The sequence below is a fragment of the Cyprinus carpio genome, chromosome A5 (genome assembly GCF_018340385.1).
Source record: "Cyprinus carpio isolate SPL01 chromosome A5, ASM1834038v1, whole genome shotgun sequence".
Lineage (NCBI taxonomy): Eukaryota > Metazoa > Chordata > Actinopteri > Cypriniformes > Cyprinidae > Cyprinus > Cyprinus carpio.
Genome location: NC_056576.1, coordinates 18879890 through 18906082, shown reverse-complemented (window position 1 = coordinate 18906082; position 26193 = coordinate 18879890). Strand labels below are relative to the sequence as shown.

The 26193-nt window shown below is 38.1% G+C and overlaps 2 protein-coding genes across 7 annotated transcripts; both read left to right on the top strand.

Annotated features, from left to right (window-relative positions):
• The first annotated feature begins 608 nt into the window (after positions 1 to 608).
• On the top strand, positions 609 to 11524 carry LOC109061934 (KN motif and ankyrin repeat domain-containing protein 1-like). 2 transcript variants are annotated; one of them, XM_042756314.1, is made up of 12 exons: positions 609 to 821; positions 2728 to 2817; positions 3586 to 6030; positions 6146 to 6232; positions 6911 to 7010; positions 7208 to 7330; positions 7422 to 7509; positions 8305 to 8524; positions 10237 to 10379; positions 10503 to 10703; positions 10843 to 10941; positions 11038 to 11524. In XM_042756314.1, the coding sequence occupies exons 2-12, from the start codon at positions 2781 to 2783 to the stop codon at positions 11122 to 11124; spliced, it is 3630 nt and encodes a 1209-aa protein (XP_042612248.1). In that variant the 5' UTR covers positions 609 to 821; positions 2728 to 2780; the 3' UTR covers positions 11125 to 11524. The 2 variants fall into 2 exon arrangements, with proteins under 2 accessions (XP_042612248.1, XP_042612249.1); XM_042756315.1 differs by having other exon boundaries at positions 610 to 821; positions 11071 to 11523.
• Positions 11525 to 15160: 3636 nt separating this feature from the next.
• On the top strand, positions 15161 to 25136 carry LOC109061979 (probable global transcription activator SNF2L2). Of its 5 annotated transcripts, none has more exons than XM_042756309.1 (6): positions 15161 to 15343; positions 22215 to 22444; positions 22695 to 22800; positions 23214 to 23315; positions 23845 to 23977; positions 24156 to 25136. In XM_042756309.1, the coding sequence occupies exons 1-6, from the start codon at positions 15260 to 15262 to the stop codon at positions 24293 to 24295; spliced, it is 795 nt and encodes a 264-aa protein (XP_042612243.1). In that variant the 5' UTR covers positions 15161 to 15259; the 3' UTR covers positions 24296 to 25136. The 5 variants fall into 5 exon arrangements, with proteins under 5 accessions (XP_042612243.1, XP_042612247.1, XP_042612246.1 ...); XM_042756313.1 differs by lacking the exon at positions 15161 to 15343 and adding an exon at positions 15465 to 15512; XM_042756312.1 differs by lacking the exon at positions 15161 to 15343 and adding an exon at positions 15519 to 15827.
• Positions 25137 to 26193: the final 1057 nt, after the last annotated feature.

The following is a 26193-nucleotide window of genomic DNA, read 5'->3' as shown; positions in this document are numbered from 1 at the left end:
GTATAGTCTCAGAGAAATTCACTAAAATAGTCTAAAAATTCACTAAAAGTCTATGTCTGGGTTGTTATATAAAACGAGCCATAGGCGACAGTGTGCAGTGTCTGCTCACAGAAGTTTAATGTGTTTAAAACAAACTATCCTGCACAATAATCTTGGAAATGATCAATAGCTTTTCTTTAGACTTTTGTAGGCCTTAAGGTACGTCTGTACAGTAATAGTCTTTGTAAACAAACCCACTCTCATTCACTAAAGTAAAATGAAGACGGTCTACCCTGTTTAGGCCTATTATTTATTGTATATCTTCTATCTAATTCACAGAGATTTCTACTTTAGAAAATAACCAGCAGATCGTGAAGACATTTGTCATTAGACTTAACTAAAGTTTTGATATAACTTTCTTTTCTGATTTCTAAATTCTTAAATGCTGTGTAGGATGGACAGTAGCCTATTAAGCGACATTTTTATAATTTTGTTTAATTAAAAAAATGCTATTTTAAAATCTTATTTATATTTATACATACCACATATAAATATATATATCATATAATAATACATGTGCTTATTTTAAATTTAAATAGTAAGTACGAAGTAGTGCGTTGATAGACCTCTGCTGCACACCTGCCGTAGTGCGTCATGGCGTAAGCAGCAACTCCTCCGTACGCATATACAGAGAAGCATGGTAAAGTTATCCAGATCTGGCTGTTTACGCTAAGCATTCAAACCGGGAGCACTGTTTCAAGATAAAGAAAAGTGTTCAATTGTAAATGCAGAAGAAACGCTGAGCAGTGTTCGTATTCATTTCGGAAGCGCGCTTCGCTTTGGTATGTAAACAACGGACTCACCTGCACTAGTGCGGACTGGATATCTTTTAGGAAGTTATTCATTGCATTATTTAGTCGTTTCTTGGGGCAGTCTAACAATATTGCTGCAGACATAACGTTTTTGAGAGTTTAAGTGTATGTAAATATCATTAATGCTTAAGAAATATTATTTTAAAATATCCCAAGGCAAGGTAGCGTAATTAGTGCTACCAAAATAGAAAGTATTAGTTAATGTACTCTCTATTTAAGTTAGGTTTACATTAATGAAAAATGACTGGTATTCGTTAAAGCTGGCGGCTCTGTGGTACAGCTAGTCTCAAATCAGTGTATAATCCAGTGAGCCTAAGATATACTGGTCTGTACCAGGAGCAGATTATGTCGATGATTGCACAAATACTATTTTTACCTTAAAGAATGCAATAGCAGTAAACCTAACCAGATTGCTTTTCTCTCTTTCATTGCATTTCAACAAAACAACCTTTGTTTGTGTTTAAGGATTACATTTTAGTTGTTTTGCTAGAGTGCTGACAAAGTCAAGAGAATGGACATTTGTTATTTAGTAATCAAGTTCATTTGTAGTCTGTAAAGTAGGCTATGTTTTGTGCAAATTATATGCACAAATGATTTATCAAGTAGTTATTTCAGTACATATTTGTTTTTCTCCAGTCTCTTTCTATGCCAAAAAATGATACAGAACTTCATCAGTTTGTCGATCTCTTTTTCATCAGTAATTTTTTTTCATTCATTTTCTTAGTTGTTATTCTCAGGTATAACTTTATGCCCTAAAGCCTTTTATGCTTATATACGTGTGTGTTCATGGATCAGCGTGCATCCATTCGTGCGTGTTGTGTCAATGTGTCCGTGTCCTCTCACTGCCAAGCAATTCAGCTGATACAATGCTTTACCCAAAGCAGGTCTCATGTTTCAGAGATCTGTCTGCAGTGACAGTGCAAGCTTCTCCTGTTTTGCAGGATCTCTCACATCCTTCATTTCTGTCATAATTAGAAAGAAGTGACATTACATGGTGGACACATATGGTTTTGCTTGTTGTTAGTTATAGCTCAGCGTGTCACTGAGCTACAACTCCTGCTTACAGCTGCAGCAACTGTAAAAAATATGCATCAAAGGTACAGTTTGCCCAGAATTAAATATATATATATTTCTTTAATAGTTACTGTTAATATAATTATTGTTTTATCGCCCAGCTCGCTCTCTATATATGACATAAGTTATTCACACTCATCCTATTTCATCACTTTTTCCATGTATCACAAAAGGATAAATTTAAAGTAATGTAATGTTTTCCATGCAAAGGGAGTGGACCTTTTGCTATGAAAAACTGTATGCTTTATATTATATTATAGCTTAATTTGTTGAATAGATGCAAGAACCAAATCAGTCCAGTCATGAGCAAATCATTCAAACCAGTTGATCCAAAAGATATAAAAAATAATAATAATTAACAACCCCTTTATGTTTTTTACTATCATTGTCTTTCTCATTCTTTCAGCCTCTCTCTGTCTTTGGGTGGTTTATTGCAAAACTACATGAGACTGCTTACATTTCATATCTCCAATAGGGGGCAGTATATGAAAAGATAATGAATCTTTGTTCACTATAAATAAACGGACATCCTACACCTGTCTAGTTTTATATTTTTGTGTATATGTGGTTTGATTGAAGTGGCTTGAGTTTTAAATTGTTACATGGAATACAGCTTGCAATTTGGATAAAAACCTACCTGTAACAGTTTCTTGTCGAACAAGAAAAGATTAATAGCAGAGTCCTGGTTGCAATACTTTGTCATTGAGTAATATGTAATACATTTTATCAGCTAAACAACAACAGCACTTAGGTTAGATGTTGTGCTCTGATTATATATTCTTGTCTGTTCTTGCTTTCCCAGCGTTTCCACTGCTGAGAAAAATTTAACTGTGCTATTGTCAGTCAACAGCTGACATGACTCAAGAAACACAGTTCCACCTTAATCAACAAGGTAAGAATCAGCAACTCTGCAGTTGGATTTTCCTTAAATTATTATCAAAATGGTTTTGACTTGCATGCTCTCTTTTTTCTGAATAATGCAAGGGGGTAGATTTGTTTGTATTTGATTGTATTTTTGTTTTTTTATGTAAAGGCATGGTCAGTATGGTTTTTATTCCAATTCAAAGGAAAAGTTTTAGAGTGTTTGAGTGGATGAAAGAGGAAGGGAATAAAAAAGCAGTGGGAGGAGAGAAATGCAAAATAAGTAACTGAAGGCCTCCAGGAGGAGGAGAGCAGACAGAGTAAGACAGAGACAGAGGAAAAAGAGAACAGTTGAACTTTACTAGAACTTATAATAACAACAACATTCTTATCTTTTTAAAAACTAACCCACATTTAATTAGCCATATTCAACTTTGAATGACATTTTTCTGCTGAGGTTTTTAATAAGGAATGCATATTTTTTCACAGAAATCAGATATATTTTGAAAGTTGAGAATGTCACCGTTTGAAATGTCCCTAGATTTTAAAGAATATGTATCTACTATTTTATTCTGAAATGGGTTTCTTTTCTTTCTGCAAGTCTCAATTTTATTCTGTGATTTTTATATTGTGTTTTCAGGCATGTTAGTGTTTTCCAGAGTCATAAATTTTTATGTTCTTGGCTTGGAAGTGTATGTTTAGCTTTTACTAATATATTTAGACACATTCATATTAAAAAATGAACTTTCTGTTCTCTTCCACATTTCCACATGTAATTTTGTCTTCTTTGTTTAAACAGACTGGAATGAGATCTCTGCTGATAATTTTCAGAGTAGCCCGTTCAGCATTGATACACCATATGGGTACCAGCTTGACTTAGACTTTGTTAAATACGTGGATGATATTGAGCGAAGTGACACCATTCGCCGACTGCATTTTAACAAGCGGCCGGGGGTGGCAAATGCTGCCTCTGAGCCTCAGCGCATCGTAAACCCCGCACACTGGACTTCCTCAGAGTCTTTGTCCTCAGTGAGCAGTGATGAAGCCAAGAAAACCTCTCCCTCTTCATCCTCTTCATCTTCTTCTATTAACAGAAGAAGACCCCCACTTCCCCATTCCAAACCTAAATCCTCCAGTAAAAGACCAGAGGTCCCTCAAGACCCAGTCACTTCTCAGAGGGATGTACATGGGACGGCTACCCCGGCCACACAAAATCCTACCCCAAACAAAGCAAATCCTCTAGTGGAAAAGACTTTGATGGAAACGTGCAAGCGTTTGGAACATGAGAAAGGACCTCCAGAACCACAGCCACGGCGTAGACTGGCCAGTTTTGGTGGTATTGGCTCTAGTGGTACCCTGTCTCCATACACAGGCTGGAGTACCCTAAATCAAGGTGCTAAGATGACAGTCCTAGACCAGCCCAGGCAAGGTACATTGTTAATGGGGAACCCCCTTAAAATCAGCCCCTCAAGCTCCGGCCGGGCATCTCCAGTGAGCGGTGTGAGCCCACTCCACCTGCAGATGGTCAGGGATCAGATGGCAGCTGCTTTACGAAGGTTAAAGGACATGGAGGAGCAAGTGAAGGCCATTCCTGTCCTACAGGTGAAGATTTCTGTTTTGCAGGAAGAAAAGAGACAACTGACTGCCTTGGTCAAGAGCCAAGATGAAGCTCAAAAATCAAGCTCTAGCACGGACAAAAATTTACAAGAAATGAACAGCAAACCAGCGATGGAGGATTGGGAGCACAGTGCCATCTCTGGTCTGACAGATTTTCAACAGCTCAGTGTTGAAATGCAGCTGCTTGAAAGGAAGATCCAAGATGCACGTATTGAATCCTCGGCTTTCAAGATGAGGGATCGAAAGTCTGTTGCAGTTGGAGATGACAGGAGCATCGATGAAGTTGTTGTCATTCATCAAGACAAATTAAACTTTTGTAAGGATGTTGCTGTTGATGCCAAACCTGAGACTCAGTCAGTGGCTGTCAGCATCACTGAGACTATGCTCGGGGTGGTATCCGATAAGGAAGCAGAAACCCAGTTGCAGCAGCAAACCATTCAGCATTTAAGTGAGCGGATTCAGATACTGGAGGCTGAGCTTAAAGAAGCAATGCTCAAGGCAGAAATGGGTCAGCTGAGGAGTGAACTGCGGCAAGCAGAAGCGAGAAACCGTGCCGACAAGAGTTCCTCCGCGCACCCGCAGGTAAACTGCACTGCCACCCAGACTGGGTCGCAAACTCGGACTCTTGGGGTTGGAAACCACACCAACCTTGTGCATTCTGCTGTTGGAGGAGGACTAGAGCGGATTTCCATTGGTGTTGGAGTTTCCTGCAAACCTGAGGTGAAGGTTGCATCGTCTGGCCCGGATACACCTATGGAAGAGTGGGAAATGCGCAAAAGAGTAGAGCAAAAAGATCAGTGTGTTGGAAGCAAGTGTGTGGCAACACGCAGTCAAGGTGTTGGGACGACAGTGTGCATGTGTGATGCTGCTACAGTCACTTTAGAGACAATGGAGAACAAGAGAAGCATTTACAGCCAAACAGTGGGCAGTGGTGACTGCACTGTCGATGTGGATGTCAGGTCGGTCAAATCACTAATTTCCCAAGGAACTGTCACTGACCCAGTTCGAAGGGTTGACCTGGGTGTAATGGCAATCCCACAGACCGTATCTCAGCGTACCAGCACAGCATTTTGCACCGTCTCACGCAGCACCAGCACTTTGCAGCCCTGTATCTCTGAAACCAGCACCAACACAAAGCACACACTCACCAGGGAAAGACATACCAACACAGCACACGCAATGACCCGATCTCTAGCAGTTGGAGATGGGAAGGTTTGCAACTGTGAGGCTGCTGTTCAAATGCGCTCTGTTGGAACCACTGCATGCTTGGATAGAAGAACAAGCACCCCTGCTGTTCCTAAAGTTATGACACGTGACGTGGGTGTTGGAATGGCAAATATCAATGAGAATCTCCTCATCGGACTCCATACACGCAATATTGCATGTGGTCCATCCCGTCTGCCAGATCCGGTCAAGACACGTAGCATTGGTGTAGAAGTGGGAGATGGAAGAATACGCAACTCAGAGGGAGAGATGTTTGTGCAGACCGAGCCTGGGCTTGACCATTATATAGATCGCATGCAAAAATTACTCAAAGAACAACAGGACCTGTTAACCGACAGTCACCCTGGGTCAAAACATGAGGTCATTCTCCAGCCCCATGGTGTTTTAGTTGAACAAACTGGAGGTAATGATGTGTATATTTGTGTATCTACCTTTTGAAAGCATTTTCTTTTTGGCATTTTAGATGCTTTATGTGGTTTCAGCTGATATCTTGCTTTCATTTTTTCTCTAATTCCCAGGCACTGCACAAAACCAGACATCAAATGAGACTTCAAGAGTTAAAGAAAAGAATCAAATGCAGTTGCAGATGTCTGCTGCTCTTCATGGTATGTATTTATTTGTGTCAAAGGCAACTCAAGTCAGTTAGCAAGCAAAAGTATAGTATCCTGGTTTAAATGACTCCACCCGACGAAGCAGTGCATGCAGGATACTTTTTTCCAGAGTAATTTTTTTGCAGTGGAATTTGAACTGGAGGTGAAAATAGCACTCTCTGGTTTTGTCTTTTGGCTGAATAAACCCTACACTTAGAATATTTGGGCTGCTGTTGGCTTGAGGAATGCTCTCATGTCTTTTGGTATGTGGTCAACCCAGGCATGAATACCATCCACACTGGAAGTCTACTCTGCGCATGGTTTCTGAAAGACAGGAATGTTTGCATTTCAGGACTCCTTATTACAGAACAAAAAGAGCCTTTAGCAGGTGTTTGTGGTGTATAAAGGAGTGCATGTTTAGGAACAAGAAGGGAATGTTTTCGTGGGTTTTTAAGCTCTTTTAAAAGGTAAGGATCGGCAAATATGAGTATTCCTTCACAAAGGACTAATTTGTTTATTATTTATGATTTAAATGTTATGTTGCAAGGAAAGGGAGGTGAACATAAACTGTATTTAGCCCAGATTTTATCTGTATGTAGATTTAATTTTAACTGAACTGCACAACCAAAAACAATAGCAATCGGAAATATGATGTGGAATATAATCGGAAATATGATGTGTCATTTCTTTCAGGCTCACCCAGTGATGATCGCTGTCTCAGGTCCATCATGAAAAGGAAAAGCACCAATCTGAAGTCCACAGATAGTGTGAACCCTAAGCCTGCCTCACATGGGTGAATAAAAGCTTTCATTATTTAATCATAACTAATAAATTCAGCGCAGTGTCCCATGATTTTGTTAATGCTAAACTGAATTATTTTTTTTTTTTTACCAGATTTAAGTCTTTTTAATTTTGAATAGTATGCATTGTTATTAATACATATGCATTGTACATTTAATTGTACATCTCTCTCTCTCTGCATATACACAGAGGTATTGTGGGCCCCTTGTCCGAGGGTGGTGATTCTGAGGATGAAGAGAAGAAAAAAAGAGAAAAGAGGGAGAAAGAGGGGAGTACCAAAGATAAAATGAAGATTCCCAAGAGAAAAGAAAGGTTCATGCTTATAACAAGTTTTGTTTTATCAGTGCAAGGTGAAACTGTTTAGCCAAAAGTGATCATGGTACATTTGTTTTCTCTTGTGTAGGTATAAATTTAGTGAGAGGATGCTTTCTGCCTGCCAGACTCTGGAGGTTCACCTCAATGGCAGCAAGGTCATATCTAACAGAGAACTGGTAAGTTTCAGAACAGTAACAAGTTATCTGTGTTGTAATGTCAGTTCTTTTATTGTTTCCATGTTTCGCCTCTTCAGTTAGTTACTGTATAGTAGATGGTTTCTGAGGAGTCTTAGTCTAAAACATTTAAAGGCTGCTGAATGAATGTGTTTTGTATATTCTTTATTATCAGAGATAGATACCCAGATTTTAAATCATTATTGTTTAATAGATTGTAATGTTTCATTCATTTTTTTTCTCTTCTCTCTGGCTTTTGTGGAGTAATCATTTAACCAAGATTGTTAGTGGCTCCTAATGAGTTTGATTACTTTGTCACCCACAACAACAACAACAGTGTTGAACCCTCTCAGACAGATCTAGCTTTAGCGAGGAAACATGTTTATGAAACTTGTAGGAATGAATTCTCAAGGTACATGATATATAAGTCAACAACAAGACAACAAAAGAAGGGCGTACCAAACCAAACTTAATTTATAATGTACTGTGGAGCTGTATTTTAGTCTGAAAAGCTCAGTTGTTGATGTGTTCTATGTTTACTCACTCTTATACTCATCCCATAATTACCCACTGGCATATAGATCAGATTGTTCAGTACTCTGTGGGATTTTTGGGTTTCAAATTATAGTGTTGCTGTATTTTCTTTTTGTGTTAGAAGTCATTTAAGCCTGCTTCATTTATTTGGTGTCATTGTGTTCTTGCTGTAGTATGTCTAAAAAGTGTCTGTGTGGTTTACACAGATACGCTACCCGAAATTTTGGCTTGATTTTTTGCATTTTATCTGTTTGTGTTTGTAAGCGTTCCTGTCTGAGCACAGTGCAGCAGGAGTGGTTCTGTGTGTCCAGTCAGAAGAGGGCATGCCCACAGATTGTGCAGGACTTCCTCTTCGCTTGTCGCCATGTCTCGCCAGAGGTCCTGTGCTATGTGGCCAACATGGCTGACCAAAATGGCAACACAGCCCTCCACTACAGTGTGTCACACTCTAATTTCAGCATAGTAAAGATTCTGCTTGCTGCAGGTAACCCTAAACCTATTAACCTATAATCCTAGATTATTCCATTGTGAAGTAGCACACCTGATTAAACTTTTCTGTTTATTCTATATACCTTTCTTTAGCTGTATTACTATGCTTGTTGGTATATACTTTTAAATACTTGCATTCAGCAAAGGATCCATTAAATAAATGGTTTTCTTATGACCTTTCTATTTATCAAAGAATTAATACTTTTTTACTGAGCACCAAATCAGCATAAGTGAATGAATTATTTTCTATTAAAATAGAAAACTTATTGTAATAGTGTCTACAGTGTATGTATGTATGTATATATATATATACATACAGTACAGACCAAAAGTTTGGAAACATTACTATTTTTAATGTTTTTGAAATAAGTTTCTTCTGCTCATCAAGCCTGCATTTATTTGATCAAAAATACAGAAAAAAAAAATGTAATATTGTGATCTATTATTACAATTTAAAATAATTGTTTTTTAAATGTATTATACTTTAAATTATCATTTATTTCTGTGATGCAAAGCTGAATTTTTAGGATCATTATCACATGATCCTTTAGAAATCATTCTAATATGATGATTCATTATCAAAGTTGGAAACAGTTCTGCTGCTTAATATTTTTTCAGAACATGTGATACTTTTTTAGGATACTTTGATGAATAAAAAAAAAAAAAAAAAAAAAAAAAAAGCAGCTATATAAATATTTTGTAATAACAATATACACAACTGGTCAGTAATTTGGGGTCAGTCATTTTTTTTTCTTTCTTTTTTTTAAATAAAATCAATACTTTTATTCAGCAAGGATGTGTTTAAATTGATAAAAAGTGATAGTAAAGAATACATATTATTACAATTTTTATTATTAGAATTTTTATTTTTATTTTGAATAAATGCAGTTCTTTTTAACCTTTTATTCATCAAATATATTATACAGCAGAACTTTCCAGTGTTTCCAACACTCATAATAAATCAGAATATTAGAATGATTTCTAAATGATCATGTGATAGACTGGATGTTACATGTGACACTGAAGGCTGGAGTAATGATGCTGAAAATTCAGCTTTGCATCACAGGAATAAATTATTTTTTTTAAAGTATATTCCAATAGAAAACTATTATTTTAAGTTGTAATAATATTTCACAATATTACTGTTATTTTTTCTGTATTTTTGATCAAATAAATGCAGGCTTGATGAGCAGAAGAGACTTCTTTCAAAAACATTAAAAATAGTAATGTTTCCAAATTTTTAACCTTTAATCAGTGTATACAAATAAAACTAAAAAAAACTTTTGTTGGTTGTGATTGTTTCTATTGTCCTCATTTGTATACATATATACAGTCAAATCAAAAATGAGGCACCAGATATAATTTTTGAAGGTTTTTTTTACTAGTGGGTGCAAAATAAAGTAAACTCCAACATATTTTACCCAAAAATTCTCTGTAAAGTGGACTACCAGTAAAATTGATAAAAATTTGAGACCAAAAATTATTCAGATACTTTGACCTGACCATGTTTTGCTTAAGTGTTATCTGACATTATGAAGATGAATTTGTTCTGGCACAGTGTATCTCTGAGTTCTCATCACAATTTTTTACCATTTTCTAAACTGAGTTTTGAGAGACACTAAACTGTTTTAAAGGGGTTCCAATTGTGGCTCCTTTAATGTTATTTATTGTAGGTAATTCATATGGTCTTGATTGCTTCTCATGCAGGAGTATGTAATGTTGATAATCAGAATAAGGCCGGTTATACTCCCATAATGCTTGCCTCCCTGGCTGCCGTGGAAACGAAAGACGACATGATGGCGGTGCAAGAACTCTTCAGCAGAGGAGATGTTAATGCCAAGGCCAGCCAGGTATCTGCCTCAATGTGTTTTTGAGTGAATATTGAGCTATGTTTATTTGAGTAACAGAGAAAAGTTTCTGCCTAAGAGTATCTGTGTATGCTTTTTGTGTTTACTGTACTTTTTGCTCAACAGGCTGGTCAGACAGCTCTCATGCTAGCAGTCAGTCATGGGCGTTTAGATATGGTCAGGGCTCTTCTGGCTGCTGGGGCAGAGGTCAACATCCAGGATGATGAGGGGTCAACTGCTCTAATGTGTGCTGGTGAACATGGCCATGCTGACATAGTCAAACTCTTACTGGCCCAACCAGGCTGTGATGCCACACTGACTGACAATGTGAGTAACCACATGGCTATCTGAGAGAAAAGATTTAAATTAATGATTTATTTTTGTCATTTGTGTTTTAAATTTGCATTCTTGTTTAAATTTGTCTGTGTGCTTTTGCTTGGTATGTTTTGTGTCTGTGTGCTGGTAGGATGAGAGCACTGCTCTGTCCATTGCTCTGGAGGCTGGACACAAAGACATCGCTATGCTTCTCTATGCCCATGTCAACTACTCAAAGGGCCAACCTAGGGTATAACAGTTCCTTATCTACATCTGTACTCTCTAAATATTTTATTTACTTACCAATAACATAGTTTACCAATGACTCACATTAGCTGCACAACAGTTTCTGTTTGTGTGTGTGAATGTTCATCCACAGGGATCCCCTCGAAGCAAGACTCCACCTGTTGCACGCATAAGCTCTTCTGACTGATATGACATTTTTCCATGCTCTCTTCACCCATTCAGACATCCCCTCTGGACTATCTGTTCAATCATATGACTGAGATGAATATAACAGGTTATGTTTTCCATACGGTATAATATGAGGTGTAATATTAAAGAGAGCAGTCATTTTAAAAGGGCAGTGCACTCACTTTTGGCAGTATGAGCTGCATCATCTATTTCCCAGGTATAAAATTACCAGTTATGCAGACTGACAGTAATAAAGACCTATATATTAACTCAAAACTGTTATACTATAAATGTAAACTGCATGTCAAAAAAAATTATGTATTCATTTTAGGTGATATATAAATTATATGCATTTTAGGATTATATAATTTTTTTTTATTTTTTAACATTTACAAGCTTGATTTAATTTCTTGTAATATATATTTTTACCAAGTGTACACTATTAATTTCTAAAATCTAGATTTTAAGAACTCTTAATAAAAATGAATGAAATGTAAATGTCATGTTCATATATATAAGTAAATAAATGATTAAATCACCACCTTCTTTAATGCAAATATTGCTTTACTTTGCTCTCAAGTTGTACAGTAATCTAGATCTGTAGAATTCATACAGTTATAATGCCATCTAATGGTGAAAAGCTGGATTGCAGATGATCAGCAGACATGAGGAAGGTTGCGCTAGTTGCAACTTTGAGGAACAAATCTGTTAAGTTATATTATTTATTTATTTATTTATTATTGCAACAATCGAACCTCACTCCGTGAAATGGAAAACAGTAGGCTTTAAAACAGAACCACCAGAGCCCTGGAAGTGATTATTTGACTACAATTAATCTGTCGTTTGTCAGCGATGAAGTAGGTCAAGTTCAGCACCTGCATATGCAGTGAATGACTGCAGGTTAAGACATTTTCGGAACAAAGGAGTATCAAAACATTACATGAAAACACCAAACGTACAATGACATTACCATGTAATAAGCACCATGGTAACATGAATATAGTAATAATTAAATACCGAGTTGTTAAAGTGCGTGGTTTTACCATGTAAATGCTACAACAGAAATGTGAAAATTCTGTGGAATTTCATAATGACATTCATTATTCATTAAACTGTTTTCCTCAAGAGGAACTTTAGCTGGTCCCTCAGAAGACAAAATATATTCAAATGTTGATCTTTGCCTGTGCTGTATAATTCATTAATTTAAGATGGGGAAAAAATGGGGCTTTTGAAAACACCTGGCCTTCTTGAGGCATATATTACAGCTGCTTAGAATGCTTTCAATGAGGCATTTATAGAAACTGGTCTGGATATGTGAACATATGCCATTTGACTATGATCTGCTCTTCTTAACCCCATAGAGAATTGTGGCGTCCCAACCCAAACAGATGGGTAATTATTACACTGATAAGAAATGCCATGCAGTGTGAAGGGCGTTTGATTGTTCAGACATCATCTGAATTTAGAACTTGTCTTGAAGAGGTTACCATTTGTTACAACTGAATATGAAAACATGATGAAACTCCAAAGACTTGCTTAGAGCACTAGTAGTAATGGACCACTTTTATGATACTGCTTTTCAGTGGCATATCACAAATCTTAGGAGAGGATCTCTTGAGAGCCATGAGGCTGAAAAATACATCAGACAATTCAAAAATATATGCGTCCATATGTATCAGATGGATGTCTTTTGCCATTGCATCTTGCTATTTTTTCAGTTACAAAAAATACGAAATATTAGACATATTTTGTGGTTGTGTAAATAACCACTGGGCAACCTTTTTATTTTTTTAATGATTTTTTTTTAAGCTTAAAAGCTACATTGCCCATTCATTGTAACTGCATGAAAAAAAGAGCAGCCAGTTAATTTTTCAATATTTTTTCGTTCCACAGAGGAGGGGCAAAAGGTCTTACTGTACATGTTTGGAACAACTTGAGGGCGAGTAACTGATGACAGGTTTTTTAATTCATTTTTGTGTGATTTAATCTTTTAAATGAAATCTTATATCATTACATTCTACTGCATAATGACAATCAGTCTGAGCCCATTTTTTGAAGTTACACAATCATGTTTGCAATTGTTTAACATGACAAAAGACATTCTTCACAAAATGAAGGACATTATTATTTAAGAAAAAGGAAAGAATAACATGTGAAAAGGACAACAGCTGACATTCAATACTTACGTAGAATCAGTGCAGCTGAAAAAGATAGCTATCAGATAAAAGACAGCCCTTAGTATTACACAAACAATATCATGTGGTGAGAAATTGATTTTAAAGGCTGCATTCATTTAGATTAGCTTAGAAGAGTTGCTTTTTGTGTAGATTTTGACAAATTTAAGCTATATTTTTGTGTTGGAATTCTATACCCAACACGTCACCTGTATAAGATGCATGCATGGGCTTAAATTATTTTGAATAAATCTTCACTGATTATACTTCAGCATGTCTTTGGATTTTAGCTCATCTTTATGTAGCTCATTGTGTTTGATCATGTTCAGCTCAGTGTGTCTGTACGACAAAGTGTGTGTCTGTGTTTTGTGATGGAATGCTATAGCATTACAGCTCTGTGCGGTCTGCAGCCAGTAAAATGTGGTGTTGCCATGGAAACCGCCTGAGATGTTTTACCAAAATGCCCTTGTCGACCTGATAGCAAAACATGCATATGAAATGTAAAATTATGACAGCATGTAATCATACCACAACACAAGCATACACTAAAAATGTGCTCTTCCGTAATAAAATAATATCGATACTTCTCAGAGGCTTGTCAGAAATATAAGATTATTTGATAAAGCAAACAATGCCTAATAAGGCTGTTGCCATGGCAAATTTAAATGAATGATGTTGCACCTTAAAACTGCATCTGATTTTAAACAGACACTTAAGAGGCATATTTTATTCATGAAAATTATTATGGAAAATACTGAAAGCAGAAATATGACTCATTACAGAGATTTCTGATGACAGATGGCAATTTAGCCTCGTAGAAAGTTTTGACAATTTATTAAACTTTCATAATGGATTTAAAACTAGATTACATAATGCAAAAATGGATAACACGTGACATTATATATATAATATTATATATTTTACTTACTATCACAACCTCTTGTAAGTTATTTTGCTGTTCACGTGTACAGGTATTATGGTTTATTGCTAAGATTACTTTTAAGTAGAAATATGATAAACACATGCCCAGTTTTATTTTTATGGTTGTATGTGTCCCTGACACAAAATTTCAGCTTTATTCCAAGGTCTGTTTTGTCCATTTCAATTATCTTCTGCTTTTTATTTTATTTTATTTTATTTTATTTATTTTTTGTTTTGTTTTGTTTTAGTTAGTTATACAGCACATTTTTACACCTAATTCAGCAACATTGTTTCAACATAAATGTGTCTCAGGTCTGCCATCATCTGATCATATTTGAACAACAATAAATTCTATTCAATAAATTCTAATATTAGGACACCGCTGAGCCCTTACAATAATACAGCATAAGGATAATTAGGCATATAAGCTACTTTGTAAGTTATTAGTCTCAGTTCTCAAAGGGAAGCAGACAGAAACTATTATGTTTTGGACTATCTGGTAATATTTATAGCCCCAAATGATTTCACCAGAATCTCTATGCTTTTTTATGTTGTAAAAGCTCCCAGACGCAGATACGAACATGCCACTAGCCAATTTATGTGCATGTGCGTTTGAGTGTGTGCAACACAACATTAACAACCCTGGCGTCCTCTCAAGATGTAAGTAAAGTTTGCAAAAAACAAAACAAAAAAACATCTCCATAAGCACAAAAATGGAGCCCGATTCTTTTAACACAGGGGCGGTTAAAAAAGACTGAACACGAGTATTAAAGAGAGGGAGAGGGGGAAAGAAAAAAAAAGGAAAAGAAACCAGATTGCGACAGTCGATATTAAAACATGCAGTGAAGGGGGGTGGGGGGAATAGCGAGCTGCAGGCCTTTCCACAGGGATAAACTAGCAGAAAGGCATCTCGCAGCTATCCGCTCCCCCATCCCCCCCTCTCTCTCTCTCTCTCTCTCTCTCTCTCTCTCTCAACATCCTAACGGCAATTGATTTGTGTATGAAAAGCTGGGCGCTTTTCGTCCCCCTTTTGGGCTGTGCGTTTTGAGTGATCAGCTGATGAAGAGACTGGCTGCGCGCTGCAATGCTGGTCTGCTAATTCTCTCTCCTCCAGACTGGAGCCAGCCTGGAGACCACAGTCAGGTAAATCGCCCCCTCTCTCTCTCTCTCTCTCTCTCTCTCTCTCTCTCTCTCTCTATCTCTCTCTATCTCTCTCTCTCTCTCTCTCTCTCTCTCCTTCTCACTTGCTCTCTCTCCTGCGCATAGAGCACGCAGTCACACAGGCTTCAGCACATGGGCACACTGACATAAAGTGAGAGAGGGAATGTGCGCGCGTATGTGTGTGTGTGAACTGTGTCTGGTGAAGGAAAAGATTGCCCAGACAAATCGGTTGTGTGGAATCTGACACCTTTTTTCTTTTTAGAGGTTACAGGAACAGACGTGTGTAGCGTAACGGGGTTTGGCTTGCTGCACCATGTACAGACTCTTCTGAATGTGCTTTTTGCATATTTTGCGTGCAGCGGTTCAGATGTGCGTCTGTGCATGCGAGCGTATGCGTGTGTCAGTGTGCATTCCATTTTTATGCTTTTGATTATTAGGCCTCCTTCTTTCCACATGGTCCCATGGGGTACGTGTGAATAAATGCATTCCGTGTGTTTCTCTGCACGCTCGCGCTTTCATATTTATCTCACGGCCGGATATTTGCATGAAATGTTTGCTTCTATGGGGGCTGCTCTCTCACGTCAATACATTGCGTCTTGTTTTGTCTGATATCTTTGTGCATGTAAGTATATGAGAACTTATTGTGTGCGCGCGCGTTTGATTTAGACAATGATTTAGCCTGCATAACGTCATACTCAGAATTCATAATTTCATTCTGCGGCAGGCGTATCACTGCACTTTAACTGCCTTTATGTAAAACACAGACTCGGCAGCACACACACACACTCTCAGTGAATTCTGCATTTGCTTATTCTCACACGTGAGACGTGTGTACGTTGCTAGCCGCTGCGTCGAGTACCGTGTTTATTGAAACAAGTTCGGCGGACTGTATGGTGAACCGTACGCCACTGACCCGTTATGCAAACTCCAAGGCGTGTTGGCTGGAGATCAGCATCGCCGTAAACGTCAATCATTTCATTCACAATGGGACTGAAGATCAGTGTACCAGCGTCTCCTGCCTCCCCAGCAGCCCCTGTGTTGAACTACACAGAGCTCGTGGAATATTAAGTGATTCTTTATCAAATATTAAAAGGGAAGTGAAAGCAGCTGCTCGTTTTAGAGGGGACTGAAGACTGAAGGCAGATTGCCTGGTGAGACGCATAACCAAGATGTTGATTTGGACCTGGAACTGTTCGGATGAAAGGCCAGAAAGTTCATCAAACTGCTTAGTAATTTAATGCTGACTATATTGCATTAGTATTATTATTTAAAATACATGGCAAATATCCTAAATACTGCAAACTTTTTCATGTTCATAGTGAATGAATTACCACAAAGTCTATTAGCTGTTATTTGAATAGAGAAAGCTGATGATGACACAAAAAAGTTTTGCAATGGTTATTAATCCCTCCATATGCCTTAAGAATATTACATAAATGAGCAGAAAATTAGCATGCACCGTGCATTTAATACATTTTTTGAATGATAATGTCTTAAATAGCTCTTATACATTATAGAATATGGTTTATAAGAATAAGAATTTTAGAAATTTTCACCTAACTCTGGAGAACTTATAACTCAGAAGAACAATAAAGTTTAAATTGTTAAAAGAATAGTTACCCAAAAATGAAAATTTACTGACAATTAAGTCACCCTCACCCAATCCATGATGTTGATGAGTTTGCTTCTTCATTGAATCAGATTAGGAGAAGTTTGGCATTACACCACTTGCTCACCAATGGATCCTCTGCAGTAAATAGGTGCCGCCAGAGTGAAAGTTCCAAAGCATCACAAGAGATAAAAACATCACAATAATCCACAAATTTAATTTTTTTGTGTGAATTATCCTTTAAACATTAATTAATGCATTAGGTATCATGAAAGAACAGTTGTTATATAGCCTAGTATCATTCTGACATTTGCCACTGTCTCTTGCTCTGTAGTGGTTAAACATGAGATATTAGTTTTGGGTATATCTAAAAGGCAATCTTTGGTCTCATGAATCTATTATTTGTTCCTGGTCATATCGTTTTGGCTGAGCACAAAGTTTCCTAACTTTAAATATTTATCTTTACCGTCATGCAGCGCTGATGTATCATACATTTGCCTGAATTGTTTGCTTTTGTCTTTATTTCCTACTATAAAAGACTTTTATATTTCATACTTATACATGTTTAATGGCTATTATTGTTTATTAAAATTAACATTTAACAAAAAGATGCAGAGCGTTTTGTCATACATTTATACATACAGTAAAAGATGATCAGAGTGTGTATATATATGTATGTATAGTATTGTCTGAAAAAAGACAGACAAAAGACACTCTTTGTCTTCACTTTTTAATTAGAACCAGGACAACCATTTTTCAGATGCACCAGCCTAACTTGCTCGTCTCTCTCGCTTCCAGGTCTTGAACTCCCCGCATTAACCCTATTACCGCCGGTGCAGCAATGACAGCAATTTCCTCAAGATTACAAAGTCTGTGCGCTACACTACCCCCCTCCCTTAAGAGACAACAGTCCCAGTGTCCATAAATGAACTCAGTAGCGTGTAATAATCTCTGATTGCAACAACTCTAGTCCTTTATCATTACTTATATACGAGCAGCATCACAGATGTAGTCTCGTAAGTTTCTCGGTTGTCTCCTCTGACGCTGAGGCCGTCCCTCCCCCACCGTAGCAAGTGGACTAGCCGGGAAATAGGCTTCATGTGGTATCATGCTTGCCTGCAGTATCTCCTCCTCTGGGTCCTCTTCTGAGAATTCCACAGCCATGGGGTGGTAAGGGGCAAGTCGATCACAATGGAGCACCACTGTTTGCCGTCGTTGTCTTCCCAGCTTGACTCGGTACACAACATCAGAAATCTTGGCCAGCACTCCATGTGGGCCGTGGCAGAGACTGTGGAGCTTCGGAGAGAAGCCCTTTTTCCTTTTAGGGGAGTAAACCCAAACTCTGTACCCAGCAGCAAAGTCTCTGTTGTTCCTATGGACATCGTATGCCCATTTCTGCTTGGCTGACGCAGCTCCCTGCCGGTCCCGGGCTCCCTCATGCACTACCTGGAGTCTGTTCTGCAGCTTTTGCAAATACTCCAACACCGGTACCCCAGGAATCTCTGGTTCAGGTGAGGGGCCGAAAACCAATTCCAACGGTGTCTGTAGTTCCAGGCCAAACATAAGGGGCAGTTGGTGTGCACGCCGTAGACTTGTGAACTGTCATTCGGTAGGCCTAGAGTAGCAGGAGTATGTGTCAGTCCCAGTCCCTAGTTAGGATGGCTAGCTGGGTTGTCAGTCTACGGTTGAAGCATTCCACCAATCCATCACTCTGTGGATGGAGGGGAGTTGTGGATGTCTTGCGTATCCCCAGGAGTCGACACACCTCAGCCTCAACACTTCAGCCTCGAAATTGCGTCCCTGAATCTGTGGATCTACAAAACATCTCCGCTACCAATTTCTCTGCTGTGGTGGCTACACTCTGGTCGGAGATTGCGTATGCCTCCAGCCACTTAGTGAAGTAGTCCATGGCAATTAGGACATAACGGTTCCCAGCCTCTGAGACTGGAAAAGGGACCAGGATGTCAACCCTCACATGCTCCATGGGAGCCCCAACCAGGTACTGTTGTAGCGGGGCATGGGGTCACCGTGTGGGTCCCTTCTTGGCTGTCCATGCATCACAGCAGAATAATCCCGCCCAATAGAACCGGCTTCTCAATCTCCACAGGGTCTTTGCTACTCCAAAATGGCCGGTTCCTGCTGAGCCATGCACTAGCCGTAGAACTTGACACCACAAGGAGCAGTTCAGCGATGTTCTTTGGAACAGATCTTTTGCTTTTTTGCTCTTTTGCGGTCTGTTTGACCAGTGCTAACTGGAGTGTTCGCAAGAGGATAGGAGAAGCTGTGCCGGTATCAATGTTATGCTGTACTAGCTCCGTTCGTCCACAGTCTTCATCTCATTCGGTGAAGGTGTTCTGGTTGCAGTTAAGCACGTCCCTGCTCCATTGTCACAGCTCCTTAACGGCCTGTACCGTCTCTTTTGATGGGGATGTTACTGGCGCGGTGAACTGGGCCGGCATGGTACTGACATCCCCGGGATTAGCTTTTAATGGGCGTGCTTGACTATTCTGCCCAGTAGCTTGACTCCTTGTTTGGCCCAAGGGCACATCAACAGTCCTTTGCCCTTTCTTTAAGAGAATGACTTCCAGACCGATTTGAAGGTAAGCTCCGGCCACGTTTATACAGTCCTTACTCAACGTCAAAAAGTCTAGTCTCATAATACAAGCATCTTCTATGTCCGCCAACCAAAACTCATGGATGAAAACATTTGTGCCCACCATCACCCATAGGACATATCTCTTCAGATTTATCGACATCAGCATGCTCGGCTTGGTGTACTCAGGCTGGAGGGTGATAAAAGTGAGCTGTTGCTTGGGCTGTCAGGAATATAGTCTCTGCTCGCTCTGCCTCTGCCAGTGCTTGAGTCAGGGTTCGGGGGGCAGATAATCGAACATGCTGTCTCAGCTTCTCTGGAAGCAGGGCTTGCAGGAATGCGTGGAGAGCCAGCTCCTCCTGTGAAGCTGCGACACACTGTGGGTATCCTCACTGCACATTGGCGGCCAAAGCACCCAGACTCTCCCCTTCTTTCCTCTTTCTACCATCCAGTTGCTCTCATCTTTACTCTGCTGTCTGTCATGCCCCAAACTGCTGTTCAAGTGCCCCTATAAGAGTCACATAGTCTCTCTGCTCTGCCGGAGTGAGATCAAGCAGCACTTGTAATACTGGCCCTTCCAGTGCTAATGCCAGCTGAGCCGCTGAATCCTCTTTACTCCACCCAGCCCACCAGGCTGCGAGCTGCACTTGCGCAAAATAGGGCTCAGGTGGCACAGATCCATCATACCTGGGCAGCTTAACATGCACCTGCGCCGGGCCAGACTCAACCCTATTCACCTCCTTTTCAGTTATGGAAGGATGGCACTTCCTCAACAGCTCAAAACCTGCATGTGTGCTTTCACCAGCTGAAGCCTCGTCATTCCAGGATGGCTCTCCAGATCTCGCGTTTTCACCACTAAAGTGGCTCCAACCACTTCTCTCACTCCCAGCGCGGGTGTCCACATCGCGGCAGCCACGGGGTTTTCCCCTTCATAAAACTTCTGACATCAGTGTTATGTCTGAAGAAAGACAGACAAAAGTCGCTCCTAGTCTTCACTTTTTAATTAGAACCAGAACAACCATTTTTCGGACACACCAGCCTAACTTGCTCGTCTTTCTCGCTTCCAGGTCTTGAACTCCCAGAATTAACCCTTTTGTGGCTATTAATAGCTTTTGTAGCCACAAATATTGCACAATGCTACAATATGTTTAAATGACAACGAAAAGAGGCAGTGGTGTTTGATATCATATTTCATCTTATTGTAAATATACATTGAGGGGTAGCCAAAGCGAGCTGGGTGACGTTATCAGGTACGCTGCTGTCCCATTTGGAGGACTACTAGATTTGTGTCCTCCTGTCCTCAGGAGTTCGCACTCCCAAGTTGAACTTGCCAAGTCCGAACTACCAAGGACGCAAGTCCGAACTTAGTTTACTTGGTATTAAGAAACAGACCATGTCTGCAGCCAGGCCAAAGCCACTAGAAGGCAAGCCTGCAACCTTTAGCCAAAAAAGTGAAATGGCTAATGCTAATGCTTCTGGTCTGCCAGTACGTGGGAAAGGAGACCGGAGGCAGTTTTTTGAATGGATGTCAATAGAGGAGAGGCTTCACTATACTAAATAAAGAGCTTTTTAGAGGAAACAGCTTATAATTTAATGAATCGACAGCCTATCAACTAATCTCCAACATGTTTTACACTAAGCAATACTTTGGGATTGGACTATTTTTAGAGTTTACACCGATAAAAAAGGCATTTTATAAGAGAAGTCACTAACTTTTTGTGAAAGCTGGGATACAGCTTAGAGCATTTCTTATTCATTCTTATGGTATCCGTAAACATGTCGCACAACTGACTGAAATTCAATTATGTCAAAGCTGTACTGTGAATGGTTATTAAGGCACACGTGATCCAAGTTGACTGTTATGCTTTCTCTAATAGAAAGTAATACAGACCCTCGTATCTCCCTATATTAAGACAATCTCTGGCCAGACTCTTCTCAAATATTTGCGCTGCTGAGTGAATTGCGTATGTGAAGCGTGCCAGTGAAAGAAATGTCAGTTTGACGTTTTGTTGTAAAACTGGCAGCACATAGTCTAGAACTATGCTTTCAGTTTGAATGGAAATCTTATATAGAATTATAGTTAGTTGTTAGTCGATCTATAACAGTGAATGTGCATTAACAGCTGTCATCCATGTTGGTACGCAAATGAGCAGTCTGAACTTATTTACCCACCACTTTTTTATTTTGGTTTCACATGCGCTCCACATGCACCCCTATATAAATATATCCTTATTATGAAAGAACATGAATTTACAATGAACAATAATTAATTTATAAATTAACATTAACCTTTATTAAATTAATTATCATGACAGGCTACCTGAAGTTAATGGATTGAACCTTCTTGTAAAGTGTTCCTCCTAACTAGTCTCTAAAAACAAGTATTAACAAACCATCACTTTTCTTTCTTGTTAATTAGCTAACATAAAGCAAGTTAATGACAATGCAACAAAAGAAAGAAATGTATAGAATAATGACTATTCATTGTTTTAAGTATTATTTTTGATCTCAAGTTGTCCACACTGAGAATAGGCTACTCTTCAGTTCCAGTTCATGATCACAGTTTTATGTTCTTAAAACTACAAAATCCTTATTTCTGTTAAATCCAGTACTGCTCATCACTCTTCCAATGGATTATGTCTTTTCCTCAGTCTCAGGCTATCCAAAACGGAGTGTCTGAGGTTATGGAGGAGGAAAGGAACTTGAAGAAACGAAAAAGCGATCAACAAGGCAACCAGGGCTCTGAGACTGGTCAGGAGGTGGTGGAGAAGGTCAAAAAGCGACGGGGTCGACCTCCTGCTGAGAAGCTGCCACCCAACCCTCCCAAGCTCACAAAACAGATGAACACCATCGTAGACATGGTCATCAACTACAAGGACACGTTAGTAGTTAAACACACAGACTTAATTGGTTGTTGTTGACTGTTTTTACTTCATGACATGATGTAAATGGTGACACAAAAACAAAAGGATTTACACTGAACTGTTTGAAGTTCATACTCATTCCCTTTGTTTGTCTGTTTATAAGTCAGGTCAGTGCATGTGTGATGTCAGACAGTACAATAAAATGCATAATAGCTCTTTTTTGTACTCCTTTTTTTTTTTTTTTTTGAATTTATCACCATTCTACAGGTTGGGCCGACAGATCAGTAAAGGTTTCGTTCAGCTGCCCTCAAGAAAAGAGGTGCCAGAGTACTATGAGCTTATCCGCAAGCCAGTCGACTTCAGGAGGATCAGGGTGAACTTGAATTGTTCTCAGATACAGTATATTTAAAATCCTATCAGCATGTTTATTCGAGATCCCATAGTCCTGTCTTATTTTTCTAAAATGACCAATCCTCACCCTCTGGTTCGTCACCCCCTTTTCCACCAGACCGTTCTTCACTCAACGCACCCCCCCCCACTTACTGTATATCCGCCCTGACATAACTTCAGCTCAAGAAATGCATTGATTCTGCTCGTCACACAGGTTGTGTGTTTTTTGCTGGCTGTGTTTTAGAGTAATATAAAGGAAGCTGAATTTTTTTTGCAGATTCAATTAAAATCTGTCATTACTTTAAATGTTTCACAGGAAATACATGCATGGCTCTTTATATAACTTTTTCATTGTTCTTGTATTGATTTGAATCTTTCCTGGTTTTGTTTATGCAGGAGAGAGTGCGTAATCACAAATACAGGTGCATTGCAGACCTGGAAAAGGATATTATGCAAATGTGCCATAATGCTCAGACGTTTAATCTGGAAGGATCTCAGGTGTGCCTTAAGAACATTTTCTTCTTTTAAAAAATACTTTTTAAAACATTTTGAATTCAAATTTCTTTGCATTCCCTGTTTTCAAATGGTATTTACACAATGAACCAGTTTTCTCACTTTGATCACACATTTAGAATCATTTTTTATTTTGTTTTTTTAATGTTTTATTTGCAAGTTCTTGACTTATATGGGTATATGGGTATATGTAAACTTATAGCCTGTATAACATAAAAAAACAGTCTGCTCATATTTGCATTTAACATTAAAATTATTACTTTAGTACTTAAATGGATAGTTCACTCAAAGATGAAAACTCACATTTACTTACAAATTGTTCCAAACCTGTTGACAGCAGCCATTGACTTCCATAGTATTTTTCCCCATACTATTTTCATTTTGGGGTGAACTGACCCTTTAACGGGTGTGATAAATAGGTCTGAATATTTTCAAAAACTTATGTTTCAGTGAATATAGAAGGTGAACTGTGTAGAGATTGTTAAATGTCTTTGTATTTTTCTATAAATCTTAGATTTTTGAGGACTCCATTGTTTTGAAGTCCGTTTTCGAGAGTGCAAGGCAGCGAATAGTGGAACTCAGCGAGGAAGACAATGATGCTGTTGGAAGCAGTGAAGCAGATGGTGGCCGTCTTTTAAATCTAAAGCGTAAGTCAAAATGCATCTTTGACTTGTCCCATTAGAGATGAAATGCATATTAAAATATGTGGAAATTGAATCAAATTCTGGCAAATTATTAATGATACAGTGTGCAAATCTTTGTTTTTTTAAGTGTAAAGTACATTTTTTTATTATTATTATTTTTTTTTAATTTTGTCTATATAAGGTACAACGAATCCCAAGATGGATGAAAAACATGAGAAAAATAAAACCAGTCCTATTAATTCCAGCCCAAAGGAGGTCACAAACAGTGATGAAGATATTGGAAAAGAATGTGAGACTTACACAAGAGGACTATTAAATTAGACCCCAAATGACAGCTTCATACAGTATAACGAGCATTGTAACATGGTATGGCTATTTCAGTCCAATTTCCTCGATATTTCCGTCAAGGATTTGCTCAGAATGTGATCTCTCATTATAATGGTTCCTTAAAACACCTTTGTAAACGTTTGTATTCTAAAAATGACATTGTTAATGCAGTTTCTCTGCATTAATACATCTGAAATTGGCATTGTTTTCATGTATTTATAAAGTGTAAATAAGTCATAAAACCAAAATTGATAATATCATGGTGAAATAAGTTCAGACTACCTGAAAACCTTCACTCTTTTTTCCGCAAGGATGGAAAAATTATAGTATAACATATGATATTGTATGATCATTTAAATGGATGCATTCAATTTTCAAGATGGTTTAAGCTGTGCTGAATTTTGCAAGCTATTATGTCTCTGTTTCAGAGAATTTTTAATCTGTGGTTTTTGTGACTATGAGCACTTGGTCATTCCCTCTTTGTACGTTTCCCTTTCCTTCATTAACTGTCAACATCTTTAAAAAAATGTAAATTTTTATCTAGCAGCTCTTTATCTTTCTTTAGTTATCACAGGATCTTAACTATCTGTACATAGAGGAGCTTGGGCATGATGGCAATGTATGCTTTGGTGACAGATCAGATACTGCCCTCAAAGAGAGGCACCTAATTGATGATGCTGTCACGTTTGTGTGTTCAGTTTATGATGAATGGGAGATGTGGTGTGTTTGTGGACAGATTTTGGAATGAAAATTTATGTGGTTTATATGATGTGAAAGGGCAAGAAGGTTTGAGACATCATCTTACAAAAATAAACATTTTTATGAAATTGCAGGAGCTAATGTGAATCAGTTTCCTCTTATTTGATTTGAAGGTAATCAAAAGCTGTTGTGTGTTATATTTCAGATTTACATTTGGATATTTTGACTTTGCAAAAAGCAGTGAAACAATAATTAAGCATTGAGTTCCTGTTCATTTAGTAATCTGGCTTTGTAAATGCTTTATTTTACAGTGGGATAATTGATGTCTTGTTACACTGATTCGTGAATAGCACTTTTTTAATTGAAAAATTGAAGTTGAGAATTAAGTGTGTCCTTTAACAACATTTGTGGTGAGAAATACGGCATATAACTACATAACCCGATTTCATGAAAGTGCATATAAATAGTACGCCAAAAAAAAACTTTAAAACTTTATGAACCGTAATCTCTAGCTTCCACTAACTGACATACAGTATGCATGTTCACAATTTTTGGTTCAGATATGTTTTATGTAGTATAGTTTCACAAAACTAAAGTCAGGCCATTCTGTTTTTGCTTCAAATTTCGAAATTATACAGTCTTATTTAGATTAAAAACTACTCATGCTGCATGTATGCTGCATCTTTGTTTGGATCATGATTAAAATCCAGTGGCTGCCTCTAATTTTAAATGGAAAGAGCACAGACAAAGCCTTAGTTTGTTCATATTAAGGGATTTCTTTTATTTGTGTAACTTACTTGTTTGATTTGGGGTTTGTTTTAAAATCTCAATTTAGTTTTGTTATATTTCAATTTCACAAAGAAACGTGCAGCAGTAGCATAATAAAACAACACCTTTTCATTTACTGTATAATGTCTTCAATCTCATTTTGTTTTAAAAAAAAAAAAATCGAATCGTGAAATCAAAATGGTGAATCAAATCGAATCGAAAATGAAGTGAAAAGTTACATCCCGAAACCCAGTCGAAAAAAAAAAACAAAACAAAAGTAACCAACAACTAAAAACAAAAAAAAGAGCAAAACAAAACAAAAATCACAGATTAAAAGTACAAAATGAGGATTTGTAAAGAAAAATGTCAGAGGATTTCGATATAAGCCAAGAGGAGACTGGTTTTCCTTTGCTAAACAAAGGAAA